General features: G+C 39.6%; 1 protein-coding gene across 5 annotated transcripts in view; it reads left to right on the top strand.

The window, feature by feature from the left end:
- The window catches only part of CNTN4 (contactin 4), a 410,739-nt gene that overhangs the window by 212,138 nt on the left and 176,864 nt on the right, over window positions 1-21,737 (top strand). For all 5 annotated transcript variants that reach the window (XM_064275007.1, XM_010590039.2, XM_023547999.2 and 2 more), the window contains one exon: window positions 12,340-12,490. In XM_064275007.1, the coding sequence (XP_064131077.1) occupies window positions 12,340-12,490 (151 nt within the window). The remainder of the gene's footprint in view (window positions 1-12,339; window positions 12,491-21,737) is intronic.

Below are 21,737 nucleotides of genomic sequence, written 5' to 3'. Positions count from 1 at the left end.
AGTGAATATACCATGGGGTGCCAAAAGAACGAACAAATCTGTCTTGGAGGAAGTACAACCAGAATGCTCCTTAGAAACAAGGATGGTGAGACTACGTCTCACATATTTTGGACATGTCATTAGGAAGGATCAGTCCCTGGAAAAGTCCTTTGGTAAAGTACAGGATCAGTGAAGAAGAGAAAGACCCTGTATAAGATGGATCGGCACAGTGGCTGCAACAATGGGCTGAAGCATAGCAATTGTGAGGAATGGCACAGGATCAGGCAGTGTTTCTTTCTGTTGTACATAGGGTTGCTATGACTTGGAACTGACTCAGTGGCACCTAACAACAACAACAACAGGGGCTAGGGAAGGTAGGTAGGAGGGGACTGAGTATAACTATAAAAGGGTAGCAGGCGGGAGATACTTGTGGAGATAGAATAGTTCTGTACCTTGATTTCAGTGGTAGTTCCACACGGATAATGTCGAGGTCCTGGGTTTACTCCCCATATGAGCTACAAGGAGTCCTTGAGTGGTAAAATGGTTAAGTGCTTGTCTGCCTAATCAAAAGATTGGCAGTTAGAACCCACCCAGAGGAAACTTTGAAGAAAGGCCTGGCAATCTGCTTCTGAAAGATCACAGCCTTGGAAACCCTGTAGAGTGCACTTCTACTCTTTACACATGGGATCGCCATGAGTCAGAATCAACTCAACAGCAGCTGGTATATTTGTTTGTTTTACACATCTACATATGTGACAAAATGACATACGTTGTACCAATACCAATTTCCTTGTTTTGATCTTGTTCTATAGTTACATAAGATGAAGCCATTGGGGAAACTGGGTGAAGGACACTGTGATCCACAGGACACAAGGGACCTCTCTGTAATGTCTTTCAACTTCCTGTAAATCTATAATTCTTTCAAGATAAAGTGTATGTGCCTTTTTTTTTTTTAGTTTTTGGTGAATGTTTACACTGCAAGTTAGGTTACCATTTGATAATTTCCTCACAGATTGTTCAGTGACGTTAGTTACATTTATCACCATGTATGAACATTCTCTTTAACTGTGTTCTATGTGTTCCGTTTCCAGTACTCTAGTTTCCCTGCCCCCTTATCTTTGCTTTTGAGTAATTGTTGACCTTTTTGTCTCATACTGATGGTTTTTAAGTACAGCACTGATCTTATGGGTAATATCCTTTACTTTGTGTGCCACTCTGCTGTTTTGCTAAAGGGTGATCTGAGAGGATAGGTTCAGGCCTAGGTTTAAAGAGTGTCTCGGTAATGATCTCAGGGAGTTCTCTGTTCTCTATTGTTCCTGCTTGTCTGTTCTCTGTTTTTTCTTTCTTTTTAAATGGCGCCCTGGTGGCACAGTAGTTAAAGCAATCGACTGCCAACTGAAAGGTTAGCAGTTCGAACTGCCAGCTGTTCATGGGAGAAAGACATGGCAGTCTGCTTCCATAGAAATTTACAGCCTTGGAAGCCCTATGGGGTCACTATGAGTCGGAATTGGCTCAACGGCATTGGGTTTGGTTTTGGGTTTTCTTTTTATAAGACTCATCCGGACTCTCTAACATCTCAGCTGCCATCTGAAGTTCTGAGATCTCAGTTCCTACTTGTTTTTATTTGTTGTTCAGTGGGTTAGTTGCCGGGGGAGTAAATGTGTAGATCATAATGAATTATGGATAGCACTGTGAAGAATGGGAATTCCAAAACACTTAATTGTTCTCATGCACAACAAGTAGACTCTGTGTGGTTTAAAATCAGGAAAGGTGTACGTCAAGGTTGTAACCTTTCACCATACTTATTCAGCCTGTATGCTGAGCATGTAATCCAAGAAGCTAGACTGTATGAAGAAGAACATGGCATCAAGATTGAAGGAAGATACATTAACAACCTGTGACATACAGATGACACTACCTTGCTTGCTGTAAGTGAAGAGGACTTGAAACATTTACTGATGAAGATCAAAGGCTACAGCCTTCAGTATGGATTGCACCTCAACATAAAGAAAAAAAATCTTCACAACTGGAACACTAAGCAACATCATAATAAATGGAGGAAATATTGAAGTTGTCAGTGATTTCATTTTACTTAGATTCACAGTCAGTGCCCATGGAAGCAGCATTCAAAAAATCAAACAATGTATTATGTTGGGCAAATCTGTTGCAAAAAAAAAAAAATCTCTTTAAAGTGTTGAAAAGCAAAGGTATCACTTTGAGGACTAAGTTGTGCCTGACCCAAGCCATGATATTTTCAGTTGCCTCATATGCATGTGAAAGCTGGACAATGAATACAGAAGAGTGAAGAACTGATGCCTTTGAATTATGGTGTTGATGAAGAATATTGAAAGTACCATGAACTGCTAGAAGAATGAACAAGTCCATCTTGGAAGAAAGAGCCAGAGTGCTCCTTAGAAGCCAGGATGGTGAGACTTTGTCTCACGTACTTTGGACATGTTATCAGGAGGGACCAGTCCCTGGAGAAGGACATCATGCTTGATAAGGTAGAGAGTCAGCAAAAAAGAGGAAGGCCCTCGACGAGATGGACTGACACAGTGGCTGCAACAATGGGCTCATACATAGCGACAATTGTGAAGATGGCACAGGATTGGGCAGTGTTTCGTTCTGTTGTACATAGGGTGCTGTGAGTTCAAACTAACCTGACTGCACCTAACAACAGCAACAATCACTTCACCATCTTGCTCTGCCCTCTATGTGTGCTTTTTTTAAAGAAAAATATGTACTTCTCGGGCTTTAGGATATTTTATTTAGTAAAAAATTACTCTGATAATGGGAGTGGTGGTAGTGGCAGCAGTAGAAATAGCAGTAGGAGGGGTAGATATGAAGTACTTACTCTGGGTCAAACTGGTGCCCTGTCCTTTATAAAGAGTTGTCATTATTGTTGTGGTTAATTGCCGTCAAGTCAGTCCCAACTCATGGGGACCCCATGTACAACCACATCAGGCCATTGTGATCCACAGGATTTTCACTGGCTGATTTTCAAAAGTAGATTGCTCGGCCTTTCTTCCTAGTTTGTCTTAGTCTAGAAGCTTCCCTGAAACCAGTCCAGCATCATAGCAGCGCACAAGCTTCCGCTGACAGACAGGTGGTGGCTGCATGTGAGGTACATTGGCCAGAACTGAACCTGGTTCTCCCACATGGAAGATGAGACATGGGTTATTTCATTTAATCATCACAGCAACCTCGTGACTATAAATATTATTTCTGTTTTGTAACAACTTGTGCAAAGAATGGGAGTCCACACATATAAGTGCTTTCTTGGTAAAAAGTTGTTACAACCCTTTGAAATTAGGGCACTCAGTGAGTTAGACCAAAACAGGCTGGGCTAGGGAATTAGAAGAGGTACATCATGCTGGTATTAGAATAAAAAAATCTACTCCAGAGTTGCGTGGAGAGTCTCCTTGGGAATATCTTCCCAGAACAGAGAGGGCTGATTTCACAATCTGCCATTCTGAAATGATGGACCTCGAAAGAAGAAATTTTCCACCGTAGCCAGCCTTCTCCATATCTACCCAGCAAGCTAGGAGAAATTCTGAGTCTTACAATCGATACCAGTATTATTTTGTCACTGGTGGAAATTTTTGAATGAACACATTCACTTAGGTTTATTTTTATGGAACGATGAGGCAACAGTTAAATAAAGGTTGAATTAATATGAAATTCTGTACTTCTAAAAGGGTCATCAGCCTTAATTATCTCCATCAGCTGGCAGTGTTCCCAATGGTGCTTCTACAGACCAAGCAACTGGCACAGTTATCCTTCCAACTTCAATAACATAGGAAGACATCACACCCACATATTTCCCATTGGGACTATCACTGCATATCCTGTTAAAGAGTTACCGTCTTACTCTCTCCCTTGAGAAATGATACTAGGACACAGAACCTTTGTTTTCAAGGGCTCTACTGCTGGCTGGTTAAAATATCCTTGATACGGTAATGCTACAGTAATAAAGATCATTGATAGATAATGAAAAGTTGCATTTCTCGCATGAAAGAGGGGCCATAGTGAGACTCATTCCAACAGTGAGAAAGCGGTGCCCTCTAGTAGTTCATGTTAGAAAAATTATCCCTTAAGTATATTTGAGTTAGCAAATGAGGCTCTCCCAGTACCTGAGCTCCTCTTAGACTGAAGTGGGTAATTTGACAGTTGGCCTTATCTTTTCTGAACTATTAGAAACCTTCTGAAGTTTCACCTTCAATGAACCCTAATTTTTTTTTAAGGGCCGGCAAAGCTTATGTTCTGAGAGTGCCCTATTAGGGACCTAATCAATAACTTTTAAAACCTTATTCTCTGTGAATGTCAGATGAACAGGCTTCTTTTGCTTGTCCCTCCATCCTCTCCTGGGCAGTGTCTGCTATTAGAATAAACATGTTTGTTTGTTTGTTTTTCCCACAGATAATATAAAAAGCATTATCTTGTACGCTTGAGCATCTCAGATGTAAAAGATGATCACACAATGGCAGAATGTTAACAAACCCATTAATGGGTCAAGCATTCAAAATTTGATGGAAGTCTGACATTTTTCCCCTTAAAAAGCACCACAGCTTATTGTGACAACAGCTAAATTTTCAGGGTTAGATAATGCCAGAAGCAAATTAAGCATACTGTGCTTTGAATAAATGAAGAGAAGAAATTTGAATTTATAATTCCATTTTGATTAGTGAAAGATATTCAAAGCCAGTCTTAGCTCTTAGATATCCAAAAGGTAATATGTATATTAATAGTACATTACAAATGCCTTTGAAACCAGAAGATGTGTCAGCCTTCTCTGTGCCTGATATGCCATTTCAAACCTTGTAAAAAGCAACGTATAGTTTGTTGTTTTTTTTGACAAATAAACCCATGTGTTGTGCACAGTTTGATTTATGTAAAGTCGTTTCAAATGCAGCTGCAGAATTCTTCCTGAATGGATGAAAAATGTCTGCCCAAAGTGATAAAAATATATGTGTGTAGGAAAATATAGTTTCAAGAAGGGATTTTTATATGATACAGATTTGTAACTCTGTTTCACAAAAATACCTTTTAAAAAACTTGCAGAAGACTTTTTTTTTTTTTTTAATGCATCAGTTCAGATGTTTACCTAACATGGGAATGAGTCTTCCCTGCTGCAACACATATCTGTGATGAAAATTAGTTTATATGAGATTGGTAAACGGGAGAATGGTATCACTATACCACAGCAACCAAACATAAGGCAAACTAACACAAGTGAACACAGCTTGCCAAGGAGAAAACATACTGCAGACAATTCCATTCACCCCACGTTCTTCCCTTGGCTCCTTTTGGCCACACGCTCTAACATGGCAGTATTTATTGCATGATTCTCCTCAATCTTTCTGCATTTTGCACTTGTTCTGTAGCTTAGCAATCTCAAATCTTGTTTATTCCCCCTCCCCACCAAGAGATATCACATGCACACAGACACAGTGAAGTCTTAGTATTTTTATTTTATTTATTTATCTTTTACTATTTGTCTATTAGGAATGTAACTTGTCTTTTGAATCAGCCTGATGTGTAGGGTTGCTGTGACTCAGAATCAACTCTGCAGCGGTGGGTTTAGTTTCCTTTTTTTTTTGGTTACTGTATCCACTAGGATTGTTTATTGTGTTTGTTTGTGTTCTTGTTACATAAATACTGAGTAGGTCTGCTCTGACTCTTTTTCATAAGCCCTATAGTTTTTATTATGTGATTTTGCAGAGCATATTAGGAATTCATTTATTTCATTATAGCAGAAACATTCATACTTACACTCTACTTATTAATTACAGTTATCATTATAGAATTACCCTGTGAATTATGGACTCCCCTTATAAATCCAGGGTACCTAGATTGAGATATCAATTACCTACTAGATTCATTTCTTTAATTTCACCTTCACATAGTAAAACCAGCGCCATGTATACATTGTGTCACCCTGTGAAAGAGTAATCTTCTTAAATTTATTGAAATTATTGAAGGTATTTCCATAACAAAGACACTCCATAAAGATTTAACTTGCTTCCACTGAAGCTTGTTTTTGTTTTTTAAATCACTAGCATGTGGTCTGGATACATTAAGAAGTTGCCCCACCTCCCACATACTCATATTCCCAGTCTTCATTTAAGTAGTCTGTGACTGGTATTTGAATTTCACTTTCAACATGGTCTGAAATTTTAAATTCCATCAGGTCTAACTGCAGGAAAAGGCCCTTGTGCTCAACTGCTAATCTAAAGGTTGGTGGTTCAAACCCACCCAGTGGTACCATGGAAGAAAAGTCCTGGTGATCTGCTTCTGCTAAGATTATAGCCAAGAAAACCCTGTGAGGTAGTTCTACTCTGTAACACATATGGTCACCATGTTTTGGGATCAACTTGACACAACTAACAACAACAAACTGCAGGAAGTCAGGGCTCTTAAATATGGTAAAATTGAGATTCCAAGAGAGGAATCCATTCACTCCAACGTTCTCACCACAAGTCCTAGAACACATTTACTGAAGAGAATGGCTATTTTCCAGAAGGACATCTTTTATTTTCCTTCCGTGATACAGGTGTGTATTTTTTGGCTTAGGAAAGAAATCATTTGTTAATATTATGTCCACATAACTTGTGTAACTGGATAACATCAGTGAATTTTTTAGAATGCTGTAGCGAACATGGAATAGAGTTTTCAGAATCTAAATATCTGCTCACTAGGAGCAGGCCACAGCTTCTCCTGGGGAGCAGAAATGAAAGCTGAAGATTATCTAACATTTTTTGAATTCCTGCTGTGTCTCAAGCATTGTATTAGGCACAAGTAATATAAGAAGTGTTTCTAAAGAGAATCTTCACAAAGGATGAGCAGTGTAGACAATTCAGCTCATGCTCAGATGGAGATGTGTGCCGAGTGCTCAGGGACACAGCAGAGGTGGTGACGACGTGAAGCGATTCTTTAACCTACACCATCAGAGAAGTGCCTTATGCAAGTGCTTGTTTTGTCTTTCCCTTTTGCTTCTCTGAATTTTAGAATCTTTCTTCACTTGAACATGAAATAATGTCATTTAAAGAATCTCTCAATAAGTGATGGACAAAATTGGGAGCAGATAAGGGTTATGGTTGAACAACATGAACATAATATCACTGAATGGTGTACATGTTAAAATTGTTGAAATGGCAGATGTTTTGTTACATATATGTTTACCAAATTAACAACAACAACAAAGAATCTCTCAATGGAGTTTTAGAAATATTCTATGTCTTGATCTCGGTGGTAGCTACATGGAAGTACATGTTGCACTTTGTTTTATTGCACTTTGCAGGTAAATTGCCTTTAAAAAAAAAAAATATTGAAGGTTTGTGGCAGCCCTGCATCAAGCAAGTCCGTTGGGGCTATCTTTCCAACGCCATTTGCTCCCTTCGTGTCTCTATGTCACATTTTAGTAATCCTCAATAGTTCAGGCTTTTTCATTATTTATTATATCTGTTTCATTGATCTGTGATCAGTGATCTTTGGTGTTACCACTGTAAGTGTTTTGGGGCACCACAAACCATGCCCATATAACATGGCGAACTTAATCAATAAATGTTGTGTGTGTTCTAACTGCTTCACAGTCCGTCAGTTCTTCCATCTCTCTTCTCCTCAGGCTTGCCTAGTCCCTGAGACACAACAGTATTGAAATTAGGCCAGTTAATAACCTTACAATGGCTTCTAAGTGCTCAAGTGAAAGAAGACTCACACATCTCTCACTTTAAATCAAAAGCTAGAAATGATTAAGTTTAGTGATAAGGGCTTGTCGAAAGCTGAGATAGGCTGAAAAGTAGGCCTCTTGTGCCAAACAGTTAGCCAAGCTGTGAATGCAAAGGAAAAATTCTTGAAGGAAATTAAAAGTACTACTCCAGGGAACACATGAATGATAGGAAAGCAAAACGGCCTTATTATGGAGAAATTTTAGTGGTCTGGATAGAAGGTCAGCATTCCCTTAAGCCCCAAAGCCTAATCCAGAGCAAGGCCCTATCTCTCCTCAGTTTTCTGAAGGCTGAGAGAGGTGAGGAAGCTGTAGAAGAAAAGTTTGAGACTAGCAGAGGTTGGTCCGTGAGGTTTAAGGAAAGAAGCCATCTCCGTAACATAAAAGTGCAAGGCGAAGCAGGAAGTGCTGCTGTAGAAGTTATCCTGAAGGTCCAGCTAAGATAATTGATGAAGGTGGTCACACTAAGCAACAGATTTTCAATGTAGATGAAACAGCCTTATATTGGAAGAAGATGCCGTCCAGGACTTTCAGAGCTAGAGAGAAGTCAACGCCTGGCTTCAAAGCTACGAAGACAGGCTGGTTCTCTTGTTAGGGGCTAATGCAGCTCGTGATGTTAAAAGTTGAAGCCAGCGCTCATTTACCATTCCAGAAATCCTAGGGCACTTAAGAATTATGCTAAATCTACTCTGCCTGTGCTCTATAAATTTAACAACAAAGCCTGGATGACAGCAAATCTGCTTACGACATGGTTTAAACACACAGTTGAGACCTACTGCTCAGAGACAACAAAGCTTTCTTTCCAAATATTACTGCTCATTGACAGTGCACCTGGTCACCCAAGAGCTCTGATGGAGATGTACAAGGAGATGAAAGTTGTTTTCATACCTGCTAGCACAACTTCCTTCACTCTGCAAGGAGTAATTTCAACTTTGAAGTCTTATTATTAAAGAAATATGTTTCATAAGGCTACCGCTGCCATGGAAATCCTGGGGGCGCAGTGGTTCAGTGGTTCAAATCCACCAGGCACTCCTTAGAAAACCTATGGGACGGAATCAACTCAACGGCAACGGGTTAGGTTTGGTTTTTTAGCTGCCATAGATAGTGATTTCTCTGATAGATCTGGGCAAAGTAAATTGGAAACTTTCTGGAAAAGGTTCACCGTTCTAGATGCCATTAAGACATTCGTGATTCATGGCAGGGGGTCAAAATATCAACACTAACAGGTGTTTGGAAGAAGTTAATTTCAACCCTCACAGATGACCTTCAGGGGTTCAAGACTTCAGTGGAGGAGGTAACTGCAGATGTGGTGGAAATGGCAAGAGAATTAAAAATAGAAGTGGAGCCTGAAGATGTGACTGCATTGCTGCCATCTCATGATAAAACTTTAATGGATGAGGAGTTGCTTCTTACGGATGAACAAAGAAAGTGGTTTCTTGAGATGGAATCTACTCCTGGTGGAGATGCTGTGAACATTGCTAATGTGACAAGGGATTTAGAATATTATATAAACCTGGATGATAAAGCAGTGGCAGGATTTGAGAGGATCAACTCCAATTTTGAAAGAAGTTCTAATGTGGGTAAAATGCTATCAAACAGCGTCACATGCTACAGAGAAATCTTTTGTGAAAGGAAGAGTCAATCAGTGCAGCAGACTTCATTGTTTTCTTATTTTAAGAACTTGTCACAGCCACCCCAGTCTTCAGCAGCCACCACCCTGATCAGTGAGCAGACATCAGCACCAAGGCAAGACCCTCTACCAGCAAAAAGAGTCACTCACTGAAGGTTCAGAGGGTGGTTAGCATTTTTTTAGCAGTAAAATATTTTTTAATGTACATTTTTGTATTTACTTTTTTTTAGACATAATGCTGTTTCATGCTTAATAGACTACACTATAGTGTAAACATAACTTTTATATGCACTGGGAAACAAAATTCGTGTGACTCAGTTTATTGTGGCATTCACTTTATTGCGGTGGTCTGGAACCTAACCCGTAGTATCTCCAATATATGCCAATAACAAATTCATTGATGTGTACGCTTACAACTGGTACATTTTACCATGTATAAATTATGCCTCAATTTTTAGAAAATGCATCAGAAGTTACAGTGCTACTCACTTTGTTCTGAAAGAAATTTAGCTCCCTTTCTTTGAATGTTCAAGGCAACAGTAAGTACATTACGAAAACAAAAAGGCTAAAAAAATCTGTGGGTTTTTCATTTTGTTTTCGTTTGGTTTGTTTGTTTGCTGGCAATATGTACAACCAAACATATATCCATTCACAATTTCTACATGTATAGTTCGGTGACATTGGATAGATAATTCACAGAGTGTCACCATTCTCACTGTCTCTACTATCTCACTATCTGTACCTATATCATTATATCACCATTCATTTAGACTCTCTGCCCCTAAATGTTCTGTTCTGTGCTTTAGATTAACTGTTGTTGGTTTGAACTCACATAGATAAGACAGCAATGCTCAAGACAAACACTCTTATTAATTGAGAGAAACTGTTGTTTAGTTTAATGATGGGTTCATGGGATATTTTTGGTTTAAATTGTCTCAGGGAACATCTAGCTCAATTGGCATAACATACTTTATAAAGAAAATGTTCTACAGCCTGCTTTGGTGAGTTGCGTCTGAGGTCTTAAAAGCTTGTGAATGGCCATCTAAGATACTCCACTGGTCTCATTCCATCTGGAACAAGGGAGAATGAAGAAAACCAAAGACAGGAGGGAAAGATTAGTCCAAAGGACTAGTGGACCACAACTACTACAGCCTCCACCAGACTGAGTCCAGCACAACTAGATGTTGCCCAGCTACCACCAACTACTCTGATAGGGATCACAATAGATGGTCCTGGACAGAGCTGGAGAAAAACGTAGAATAAAATTCAAAGTCACAAAAAGGGACCAGACTTACTGGTCTGGCAGAGACCAGAGAAATCCTAAGAGTATGGCACCTGGACACCCTTTTAAGTCAGTACTAAAGTCACTCCTGAGGTTCATGCTTCAGTCAAAGATTAGACAGGCCCATGAAACAAATAATAATATATATAGCTCAACAATATATATGAGACTAAATGAACACACCACCCCAGGGGCAAGGACGTGAAGGCAGGAGGGGACAGGAAAGCTGGACGAATGGAAATGGGGAGCACAGAGTATTGACATGTTGCAGGGTTGGCATCCACTGTCACAAAACAATATGTGTATTGTTTAATGAGAAACTAATTTGCCCTGTAAACCTTTATCTAAAGCACAATAAAAAAAAATAAATAAAAAGATTGTTTCTAAGCAATAGATTCAGAGTTTCCCCCAGTCTCAGTGGATCCAGTAAGTCCAGTTTCCACATGAATTTGAAGTTTGTTCCCCGATTTTCCTCCTTTTGAACAGGATCCATCTCTTGGGTCCTTGATCCAAGCATTCAGTAATGGTAGCCTGGCACCATCGATTTCTTCTGGTTTCATGGCAGAGGAGGTAGTAGTTTATGAAGGCAATTAAACCTGCAGTCCGTTTACTCCTCTGATCCCTGGGTCTCCTTCTTCCTATGCTGTTCCAGGTAAATGGAAGCCAATTGCTATATGGTGTGTGGCTGCTTGCAAGCTTTTAAGACCCCAGCCACTGCTCATCAAACTAGGAGGTAAAACAGAAACTCTAGAAACAACTTTAGGCCAATTGACTAGATAGATCCACAAAGCCAGGACCCTAAACCTTTGAACCAAGAAATCTAAGCCCATGAAGTGTTTAGTTGTACCTAAGTAGTATCAGAAGAAGCCCTGGTGGCATAATGGTTAAGCGCTCGGCTGCTAACTGAAAGGTGAGCAGTTTGAATCATCAGCTGTTCCGTGGGAGAAAGGTGTGAAAGGTGTGGCATTCTGCTTCCGTAAAGATTGTAGCTTGAAACCCTGTGGGGCAGTTCTGCTCTGTGCTGTGGGGTTGCTATAAGTCAAAATCAACTCAGTGGCAACTAGTTTGGCTTTTTTTTTTTTTTTTTTAAGTTTTAAGCAGTGTCAATAGATGCAACTCTTTTTTGTTTGTTTTTTTGATTGCTATTTATACAAAACACTTTCACCTCTCCCCCCACCCACTTTTATTCTGGTGTACACTTACTAGTGAAAACAGCTGCATTAGTCAAATTGTGTCAGCATTACCCTTAGTCAATGCCAATTTTTCCATCACCATAGACAAAAATTCACTCCTTTCCATAGAGTGATTTCTCCTCTCCCTGTCCCCTGCTGCCCCTGGTAATCAGTTGTAACCATTGGTCTCTGTATAATTACCTATTCTTGTCATTTTATATAAGTGAGAACATACAGTGTTTGTCCTTCTGTAATTGACTTATTTTGCTTAGTATAATATCTTCAAGGTTCACCCATGTTGTAGCATGTATCAGGACTTCATTTTTCTTTAAGGCTGAATAGTATTCCATTTATGTGTGTGCCACATTTTGTTTCTCCATTCGTCTATTGATGGATACTTGGGCTGTTTCCACATTTTTGCTACTGTGAACAATGCTGCAATGAACATTGGTGTGCATATGTCTGTTCATGTCATTGCTTTTAGGTTCCAGGGTTTGTTATTTTTTCTTACGTGCTGATTAATTATTTTATTTTCTATATTCTCTTTCAGCTGTGGGTCCAGATTTTTCACGAACCCTCTTAAAAAGAGTAACACTTGTCAAAGTGGGAGGTGAAGTTATCATTGAGTGTAAGCCCAAAGCTTCTCCAAAACCTGTCTATACCTGGAAGAAAGGAAGGGATATAGTAAGAGAAAATGAAAGGTAATATCTTGAAATATTTGTAATATTTGGCTAGCTTGTAATAATTTGTTAGCTTCTTGTAACTAGTCCTAGAGGGAGAACTTTACCATTTTTTATTCATGAACTGAATGACTACTGGGGAAATGTTAATCAAAGAACTAAAGCTTTGGAGAAGGGATGGAAAATTAGTTGGTCTTTATAATCCTTCTCAATATTAGGATTCTACAGAGTCTTCCCAGTAGAAACTGACCACATGATCCCTGTCCAAGACTGTGAGAGCTGCCCAAAGATGAACAGCTAGAAACATCTTAACTTTAGCCTAAATTTTCTTGTAGATTTTTCCACTTTTCTCCATCCTGCCTCCTTTTGGCATACACAAATAAGTCCAGTTCTTCTTTGCTATGACAGCCCTTTAAATATTTGGCAATGGCTATTATGTCCCCTGTTGGTATCTCCTTTTTTGAGACTAAATACTTAAATCCAAAAGTCATTCTGTGTACAGCATGGTTTTGATTACTTTAACACCTATCTGAGATAACAGATTACTTTTTTTTCCTTTTAATATCTAAACTGTATACGTACTATTATAGATGAATTATATTTAGAAGACATGTTAATATACAATGCAAATATGGCAGGGATCTCTAAGACGTTTTCTTGAGTGTCACCCCTATAAGCTATCCCCTGCCCCTTTCTATAACCTACTCAATTTGCCAGAAAATGGTAATGATGCCTAAGTCTATGTTTGTCACCCATAAGATCGCATTTACCAGCAGGATACATAATGATTTTTAATTGATGCTAAAGGTCACATACTCAAGGATGCAATAGGGAAGCCTGTAAAAATCTGTATGTATCTACCCTTTACACCTGTACACCTTTGAATTTGCATATGCAAATTAAATCATTGCCCAGATTATGTTGTTCTTATTAATGATTTTTTCATGCTAACTTGATAAGGTTTATAGATGGTGTATTCACACACCTATTAAATTCATAATATACATTCCTTTCTTATATCTGGTTTATCAAGAAAGCAATGTATAGTTCATAGAATATTGACGTGGCATTCAAATTTAGAGCCAAACCTGGAGCTTGAGATACAATTTCTTACTTTACAGCCTCGATCATCAGGTTCATTTCCTCTTGCTGTTCAGTGTTTCCCAAAATGTGCTATATAAGATTACATTTAATAATTACGTATTTACTTTGATGTAAATATAATTTACATATATATCTGTAAATTTGTGTAGCTTGTGTATTATACATAAAAATGTGTAAATTTGTATATATAAATCTGTGTATTTTGCAAATATACAAAATATATTTGATGAACTATCATTGAAGTATAGCTAGTACATACTACATGTATTGCTTAGAATAAGGCTACATTTAAAAAGTTTTAATTTAAAGATGATATAAAGAAAAATATTAAGTAAATAATAATGTGAGTAACAGACATGTCAAAAACCATGAATGATTAAAGATAGAGTAAGTAACATTGTAAATCAGTCAGGATAGGCTAAGCTATGCTACTGTAACAAACAATCTACATATCTCAGGGGTTTAAAACAAACAAAAAAAAAGGCTTTCATTCACACTGCATGACCATCAGGATCTGCTGGTGGCTTGGCTCCACACTGTCATTTCTCTCTCACTTGATCCCAGGCTGTGGGAGCAGTGCTTTCTGAAACGTTGCCATCTCAGAAGCAAAAGCAAGTGGCCAAGCACACACTGGCTCTTAAAGCTTCTACCCAGTAGTAACACGTCACTCACACTTCGTTGGCCAAAACAAGTCACATGGCCTTGCCCAAGCTCAGCTCAACAGGGAAATACAGTCTTACTACATTCCTAGAAAAAGAGAGACAACCCAATATTTATGAACATTTTTAATGACTACTTCCCACTGCTATAATCACTGTTACAAGTGATTAAATACCTTTTGGAAAATGGTATTCCATATTAAGAATTTGACTGATAAGTGAATTTAATTGATTGTTTTCATCATTTGTTTCTATTCAGACTTTATTCTCTCTAGTCCTGATCCGATTAATAGGGTTCCAATATTGCTTCAACATTTGTTTTGCACTAAAGATTCATTTAAACTGAGGAAACCTCCCCATCATTACCCAGACTCATGATATTTATCACCTCCACCTCCACCATCACCAGGCATGTCCCAAACTATCAACATTAGTTCTTCTTTCTCCGCATGGGTGCTGTTATCACATCTCTGTTCCTCCCCTCTACCTCTCAGAATCTATTAAGCAGATAGACCAATTCCGGTAATGTGAATGCATTTAAAAGCTGGCCAGGGGTAATATAAAAGAGAGTGGTAAAGACTTCAGTATGTGTCCCATCCAACAGAGACCCTGCCATTCAATTCTGACATATTGCTGCCATGTGGAAGTACAAGTCAGAGGCCTTCGGTCTGTTCATTTTTCAAGAGAAGCTGGAAACCTACACTTGTATATGAATTCTCTTAATCTTTAAATGTCAGAAACTACTTTTTAAATTTAATTTTAGTACAAAATGGGCCAAGTAAAACACATCCATGCGCCAGGTATACTCCATGAACTACCGGTTTTTAACTTCTGAGAAAGGCATAGGCCCAATTGAGCATAATGTAATTTCTGAAAAGGGTGAGAATTAATGAGATTTTACTATTTTTTCTCATTAATAGAGAAAATGTTCTGCCATTTGTCTTTTTTTTTTTTTTTTTCTGGCAAAGGAGAAACACAGTTAAGTGGATGAGCAAGGAAAAGCAATCATAGGTGGAGCTCATGGTGGAAAAATTCAAGAATCACTCTTTTAGAAAAGGACTGACATGGTAGATAGAAATGGCCAAATTCTTTAACTGCAGCCTGGTGTTGAATAAGAGTTTTCAATACACTGGCTTGTTAATCTTAATTCTCTTTTGTGATAATGGCATCTTAAGGATCAAAAGACACCCTTTAACCTTTGAATAATCTGTATTAACCTCACAAGTACAAAATATTGGGAGAATATATTATAAATATCATAAATAAAACTTCACAATCAAGCATCCTTTTTTGTTAATGTTCTCACTGTCTTATCTGTTTTGAAAGACTTTGCTGAATTCTATTTATTACATGATAATTCCCCAATTTTAACTCATCAACTGTTGGTTTTACCATAAAGTTCCAATAGTAACTCATCAACAGCTGGTTTTACCATAAAACTATAAGAAACAATTTTAAAAAATCAAAAAGTTTTTATCTTCCATGTTTAATTATTTGGTGAGATTATAGTTAACTCAGTGGATATATACTCAGAAATACTGGTTTAATGTTAACATGTTAATTATTTTAAAAATATGTTTGGACATTCTTATTCTGGTCTTTTATTCCTTTAGAAATTGAAAGCATATATATTCACAACGGATTTATTGCTACTAAGCCCGGCATATAAATGAAAACGAATACTCAAACAATTTTGTAGCTTTATTATTGTGTAAGCAGCGTATCTATATACATAAGACGTATCATTTTGTCTTGTATACTTATTCAGCAATCAGAACGTAGGCAATATTGGACATTTAAAACAGGGAAGACCTGTTATAAAGCCCAAGTACTTTAGCAACTTAGGAGACTAACCCAAATAGGACACTAGTCACCATCAAAGCAGTTAGAATCATTTGAATTATTCGAGCAATTAAGTCTACTAACTTACTGTGGTTGATTATATTGTTTACGTTTAGGTTTTAAACAGAAGGCACTTTAGAAACAGATGAGGTAGGGGTTGAACTACTAGAAGCAAAAACATTAAAAGGCAGAAATAGCAGAATCATTTATTTAAAAAAATTAGAATCCTAAAATTAGAAAGAGCATAAAATTACTATATCAATTAGGATAGACTCTTTTAGTTGCAAATGATAGAAACTCAACTGAGAACAGGCTTAAATAGAGAAGTGAACAGATAGGCTCACATAACTGAGAAGGCCAGGGATGGGCCATGACTTTAAATGTGACTGGGTTCTGGAGCTCACAGAGTGGCCTTAGGGCTCTGCCTCCCTCCTTTCATCTCTCACGAGCACCTTCCTTCGTGGGGACTACATTTTCCAACAAGCTCTCCTTTCCTGTGGTATGCTGGCTACCGGCGGCCCCCATGCTTACTGTCTTTTGCAACTTCCCACAACAGTTCCAGAATAGATTCTAACGGACTGAATTTGTAGCCAGCAAGTCCAAAGTAAGGGTATCCTAGGAACGCCGGGGCTTGGGGCTGGTGGCCTGAGTGGGTAGTGGGAATCTCTGAAATTTTAGCCAGTTGGTCAGAAGTGGATCCCCAAACTTGTGACTGACATCTGAAGTCTTGGGGAGACTTGGAAGTCTGAAGGACTGTGCTCTTCTAACTTGTGAGATTTGACTGAGCTCCAGGTGGTTGAGAAGAAGAGCTGCATTTGCAGTTGGTATCAGAGAAGACATTTAGTATTCCTGTTGGGAGATATACACCATACCTGCCTCGGTTAACGGCCTTCCCTGAACCAGCACATTCAAGGGGGATGCAACGCACTGATTAGGCAGACGGGTCATGTACTTATCCTAAGAGGCACATGGGGAAGCCCTACCTCAAACCACATGGACTGAGAATGAGACAAGTAGTTCCACAAAGAAATTCAAGGTGCTATTACTGGAAGAAGCAGGCCCTGGGTGGTGCAAACACTTAACGTCTCGCTATCTTACATGTTTTGAAAGACTTTGCTAACTTTGCTAACCGAAAGGCCGAAGGTTCAAGCTTACCCAGAGGCAACACAGAAGAAAGGCCTGGCGATCTACTTCTGAAAAACGATCCACTGAAAACCCTACGGGACACAGTTCTACTCTGACATGCACAGGGTTGCCGTGAGTCTTAATAACCTGACAGCAAGTGGGTTTTTTTTTTTTTTTTGGTTCCTACCAGAAGAAGAAAGGACCCTTTGGGTGGCGCAGATGGTGAAGTCCCTGACTACTAACTGAAAAGCTGGCAGTTTGAACCCACCCAGAAGCAACTTGGATAAAAGGGCATTCTGCTTCCAAAAAGTCATAGCCTTCAAAACCCTTTGGAGTGCCGTTCTACCCTACAACACGTAGGGTCATCGCGAGTCAGAACTGACTCGACAGCAACTGGTTTGGTTTTTGGTTTGGTCACCAGAACAGGGAATGGACACTGGGCAACCCACAATGCCAGAGTCCACCTATAGGCACGTGGCTCGGCTTCCATTCCAGGGCAGGTGTCCCCACAATGGCTGGGCCCTCCTCCTTCGCTGGTTACTTCTAATGATGGAACCCTGTTAGATTATCTCTTCATAAACTACGTCCTTATAAGCTACGCTTCCTGTTTTTGGTTTTGCTTCCTTATTTACAAATCTAATTCTCCTTCTGCCCTCTTTATGCTGGCAGGCTACTCTCATGTCCTCTTTCAGCTCTTTTCCAGGCCCACTCGTTTCTGATGACACTGTTTGGCATCCCTTCACTGTGCTGGCCATTTCCATCAATGTCTTTCTGAAAGCATGTCACGCAAAAATCAAAAACAGTGTTAATAAAAGAATAGCTTTACTCATCTCTGCAGCAAATGGTGATAATTATTATTATTCTGTAATGGCTCTAAAGAGGGAAAATTATCTTTAGTGAGCTTAGATTAGTAAGGCAGGCAAGTATATAATACATCCAAAAAAAAGACCACCCCACACCCCCAAATGGTTATTTTTAAAAATTAACTTGGTGCTTAAAGGAGTGAGTTTAGTTGTCTGGAAGAGCCACTTAGGCAAAATATTATACTTCTCACTGAAGCTGAAGAAATGAGTGAAATGTGACTCTAGTTAACGTTGTGTAAATAAAGACTTCTTGTTCATGCTTGAGAGCTTCTCTCCTCCCCCTTTTAGACATTAGGCTAATACATCGTGTCAAGCTAACAGATAATAACTAGGTAAAGATATGCCACTGAATATTTCTGAAAAGAATCTCAAACCTAGACAGCCCACATGTCAAAGGCATGGTTTTAGAACAGCGGCCCTAGTCTCTCTGTCAAGCTAGCCCACTCTAACTTCATTCAATGAACAAAGCGTTTATTGGGTGCCTGCCACGTGCTTGGAGCCCTGGTGGCAGAGTGGTTAAGAACTCGGCTTATAACCAAAATGTCTGCAGTTCAGATCTACCAGCAGCTCCTTGGAAACCCTATGTGGAAGTTCTACTCTGTTCTATAGGGTTGCTATGAGTCTGAGTGGACTCGATGGCAACAAGTTTGGGTTTTTTTGGTTTTGTTTTTGTGTCATGCTAGGCCCTCTGCTAGATACTAGGAATAAGGAGAAAAGGAAGGCATAAACTCAACTCTCAAGATGCTCAGACACCATTGTGGGAACCTAGTACCAAACAATAATATAAGTTTTTCAATAATCCTAGCACATACGTTGTAAAGGTGATGTATTAGGAACGAGCATTGAAAATTCTAGGCCATCAGCCCAAGAGACAGAAAGGGCCACATAAACCAGAGACTACATCAGCCTGAGACCGGAAGAACTAGATGGTGCCTGGCTACAACCGATGACTGCCCTGACAGGGAACACAACAGAGAACCCCCTGAGGGAGCAGGAGAGCAGCAGAATGCAGACGCCAAATTCTCATAAAAAGACCAGGCTTAATGGTCTGACCGAGACTAGAAGGACCCCCGTGGTCATGATCCCCAGACCTTCTGTTAGCCAAGACAGGAACCATTCCCAAAGCCAACTCTCCAGACAGGGATTGGACTGGACAATGGGATAGAAAATGATACTGGTGAGGAGTAAGCTTCTTGGATCAAGTAGACACAGGAGACTATGTTGGCATCTCCTGTGTGGAGGGGAGATGAGAGGGCAGAGGGGGTCAGAAGCTGGCTGAATGGACATGAAAAGAGAAAGTGGAGGGAAGGAGTGTGCTGTCTCATCGAGGGGGGGAGCGGGAACAATTAGGAGTATATAGCAAGGTGTGTATAAATTTCAATATGAGAGACTGACTTGATTTGTAAACTTTCACTTAAAGCACAATAAAAATTAAAAAAAAAAAATTCTAGGCCATTAGATCATGGAGGCCTTGTTTTGTATGTCTATAGAGTTTAGACTTGAACTAGGGAACCCTGAAGAGAATTGGGGGGTTTTATGCAAGGAAACACACAGTCAAGCATGCTACAGGCGGATTGCTCTGCCTGCAATGTGGAGAAAGGATCAGGGTGGAGAAGATGGGGGAGGCAGAGGCCAATTGCTGGCAGTAGTCTAGGACAGAAGTTATAAGAGCTTCTCGAATGGTGTCAGTCTCCTGAGAGTGGAGGAGAGAAGATGGATATGTGAGCTATTAAAGGATAGAATTTAAAATGCTTAATGACGTATTAAGTAGAAGAATGGAAAAAAAAAAAAGGAGGGAAAAAGAAAATGACTCCTAGGATTCCACCTTCAGCAGCTGGTGGATGGCAGTGTTGTTTGCCACACAGTGAATATAGTAGGAGCAAGTGTGAGAGGGGAAAACAAAGAGGTTAATATTAGCATGTTGAACTTGAGGTTCCTCCAAGTGGAAATGTCATTCAGATGGAGATTCCCATTTAAGTGTCACCTTCTCAGTGAAGCCTTTTCCCAATGCTGTACTTAAAACTGTAAAATTCCCCTCCCTCTCCCTCTGCTTTACTTTTTCCATAGTATTTATCACCATGAAACCCTGGTGGCCTATACATATTTGCTTCTTTATTTCATTACCTGTCTTCCTACCCTCTACCCAATCAGAGTGTAAACTCCATGAGAACAGGAATTTGTGTTGATGAAGGACATGTGTGGGGGTGTGTCTGTTTGGCCTGATGTTGTTTTTAGTTGCCCTCGAGCGATTCCAACTCACGACGACCCCATATATTGCAGAGTAGAACTGTTCCATAGGGTTTTCGAGGGTGTGATGTTTTGGAAGCAGATTGCCAGGCCTGTCTTCAGAGGTGCCTCTGGGTGAGTTCAAACTGCCAACCTTTTGGCTAGCAGTCAAGTGTTTAACTGTTTGCACCTCCCAGGGACTCCTGTGTTTGTTTTTGTTGTTGTTATTAGGTGCCATTGAGTCGATTCTGGCTCATAGCAACCCTACGTACAACAGAATGAAACACTGCCCAGGCCTGTGCCATTCTTAAAATCCTTGCTATGTTTGAGCCCATCGTTGCAGCCACTGTCAATCCATCTTGTTGAGGATCTTCCTCTTTTTCACTGACCCTCTACTCTACCAAGCATGATGTCCTTCTCTAGGGGTTGTGTTTATTTTAAATAACATAAATTTAGTATTTTATAGTTCTGGAGATGAGAAGTCTGAAATGGATCTCACTGGGCTAAAATCAAGGTGTTGGCAGGGCTACCTTCCTTCTGGAGGTTCTAGGGGAGAGTATTTCCAGCTCTAGAGGTCTCTTACTTATTTGGATTGTAGTCCTCTTCCTCCATCTTCAAAGCTAGCAATGGTGACTAACATCTTTCTCACAGTGAACCTTTTCTGACCTCCTGTTCTACCTACCTCTTCTACTTTGGATACCTCTGGTGGTTACATTGAGCCCTTCATGTGTGTGTATTTTGTTCTGTAACACTAATACCTAGAATACTGCCTAGTATAGAGTAAGTGCTCAGTAAATGAGTGTCCAACAGGAAGTTGGAAATACGGGTCTGAGTTTAGGAGAGTGAGACAGAGCACTAGATACCATTGGCATATAAGAAACTATGGCGTGGACAAGTTTATCCAGAGTTTTATGGGATGAGAAAATCTATGGACCCAAGGTAGGAAGCCTGAGAAACAGCGACATTCAAAGGATGGATGGAAGCAAAGACTAAAAGAGGGGACTCAAAGCAGTAGGAGAAAAACTTGGAGAATGTAACAAAATAGAAACCAAGGGAGCAGGAAGGTTCAAGGAAGAGAAAGTGCTTGATGCTTCCAAGAGGTCCTGCAAAATAACAGCCCAAAGACCACGCAGAATTTAGGAACCTAGCCATCACTTTGAGGGGAGCACTTTTAGGCCACTGTGGACAAGTTTTAAAGACTCTGTAAAACTTTATAAGCATCTACATCCTTAGGCATCCTTCCCAAACTGAAATCTATGCCTGATCCCCCACAGTATAATCAGATCAATTCTAGCATTTTGTGAGAACATCCAGCTCAGACAGGAATAGCATTTATGTTCACGTGTCTCATCTAGAGACATTGAAGTCTGCCTCCGAGGTGAAATTAGATCAAGGCCCTAACTTGCCTCTTTTCCCAAAGGCTTTTGGAAGAGTTGAAATTTGTGTAAC

This window comes from Loxodonta africana, chromosome 22, assembly GCF_030014295.1.
Source record: "Loxodonta africana isolate mLoxAfr1 chromosome 22, mLoxAfr1.hap2, whole genome shotgun sequence".
Lineage (NCBI taxonomy): Eukaryota > Metazoa > Chordata > Mammalia > Proboscidea > Elephantidae > Loxodonta > Loxodonta africana.
This window is presented reverse-complemented; position numbering and strand designations above follow the sequence as displayed.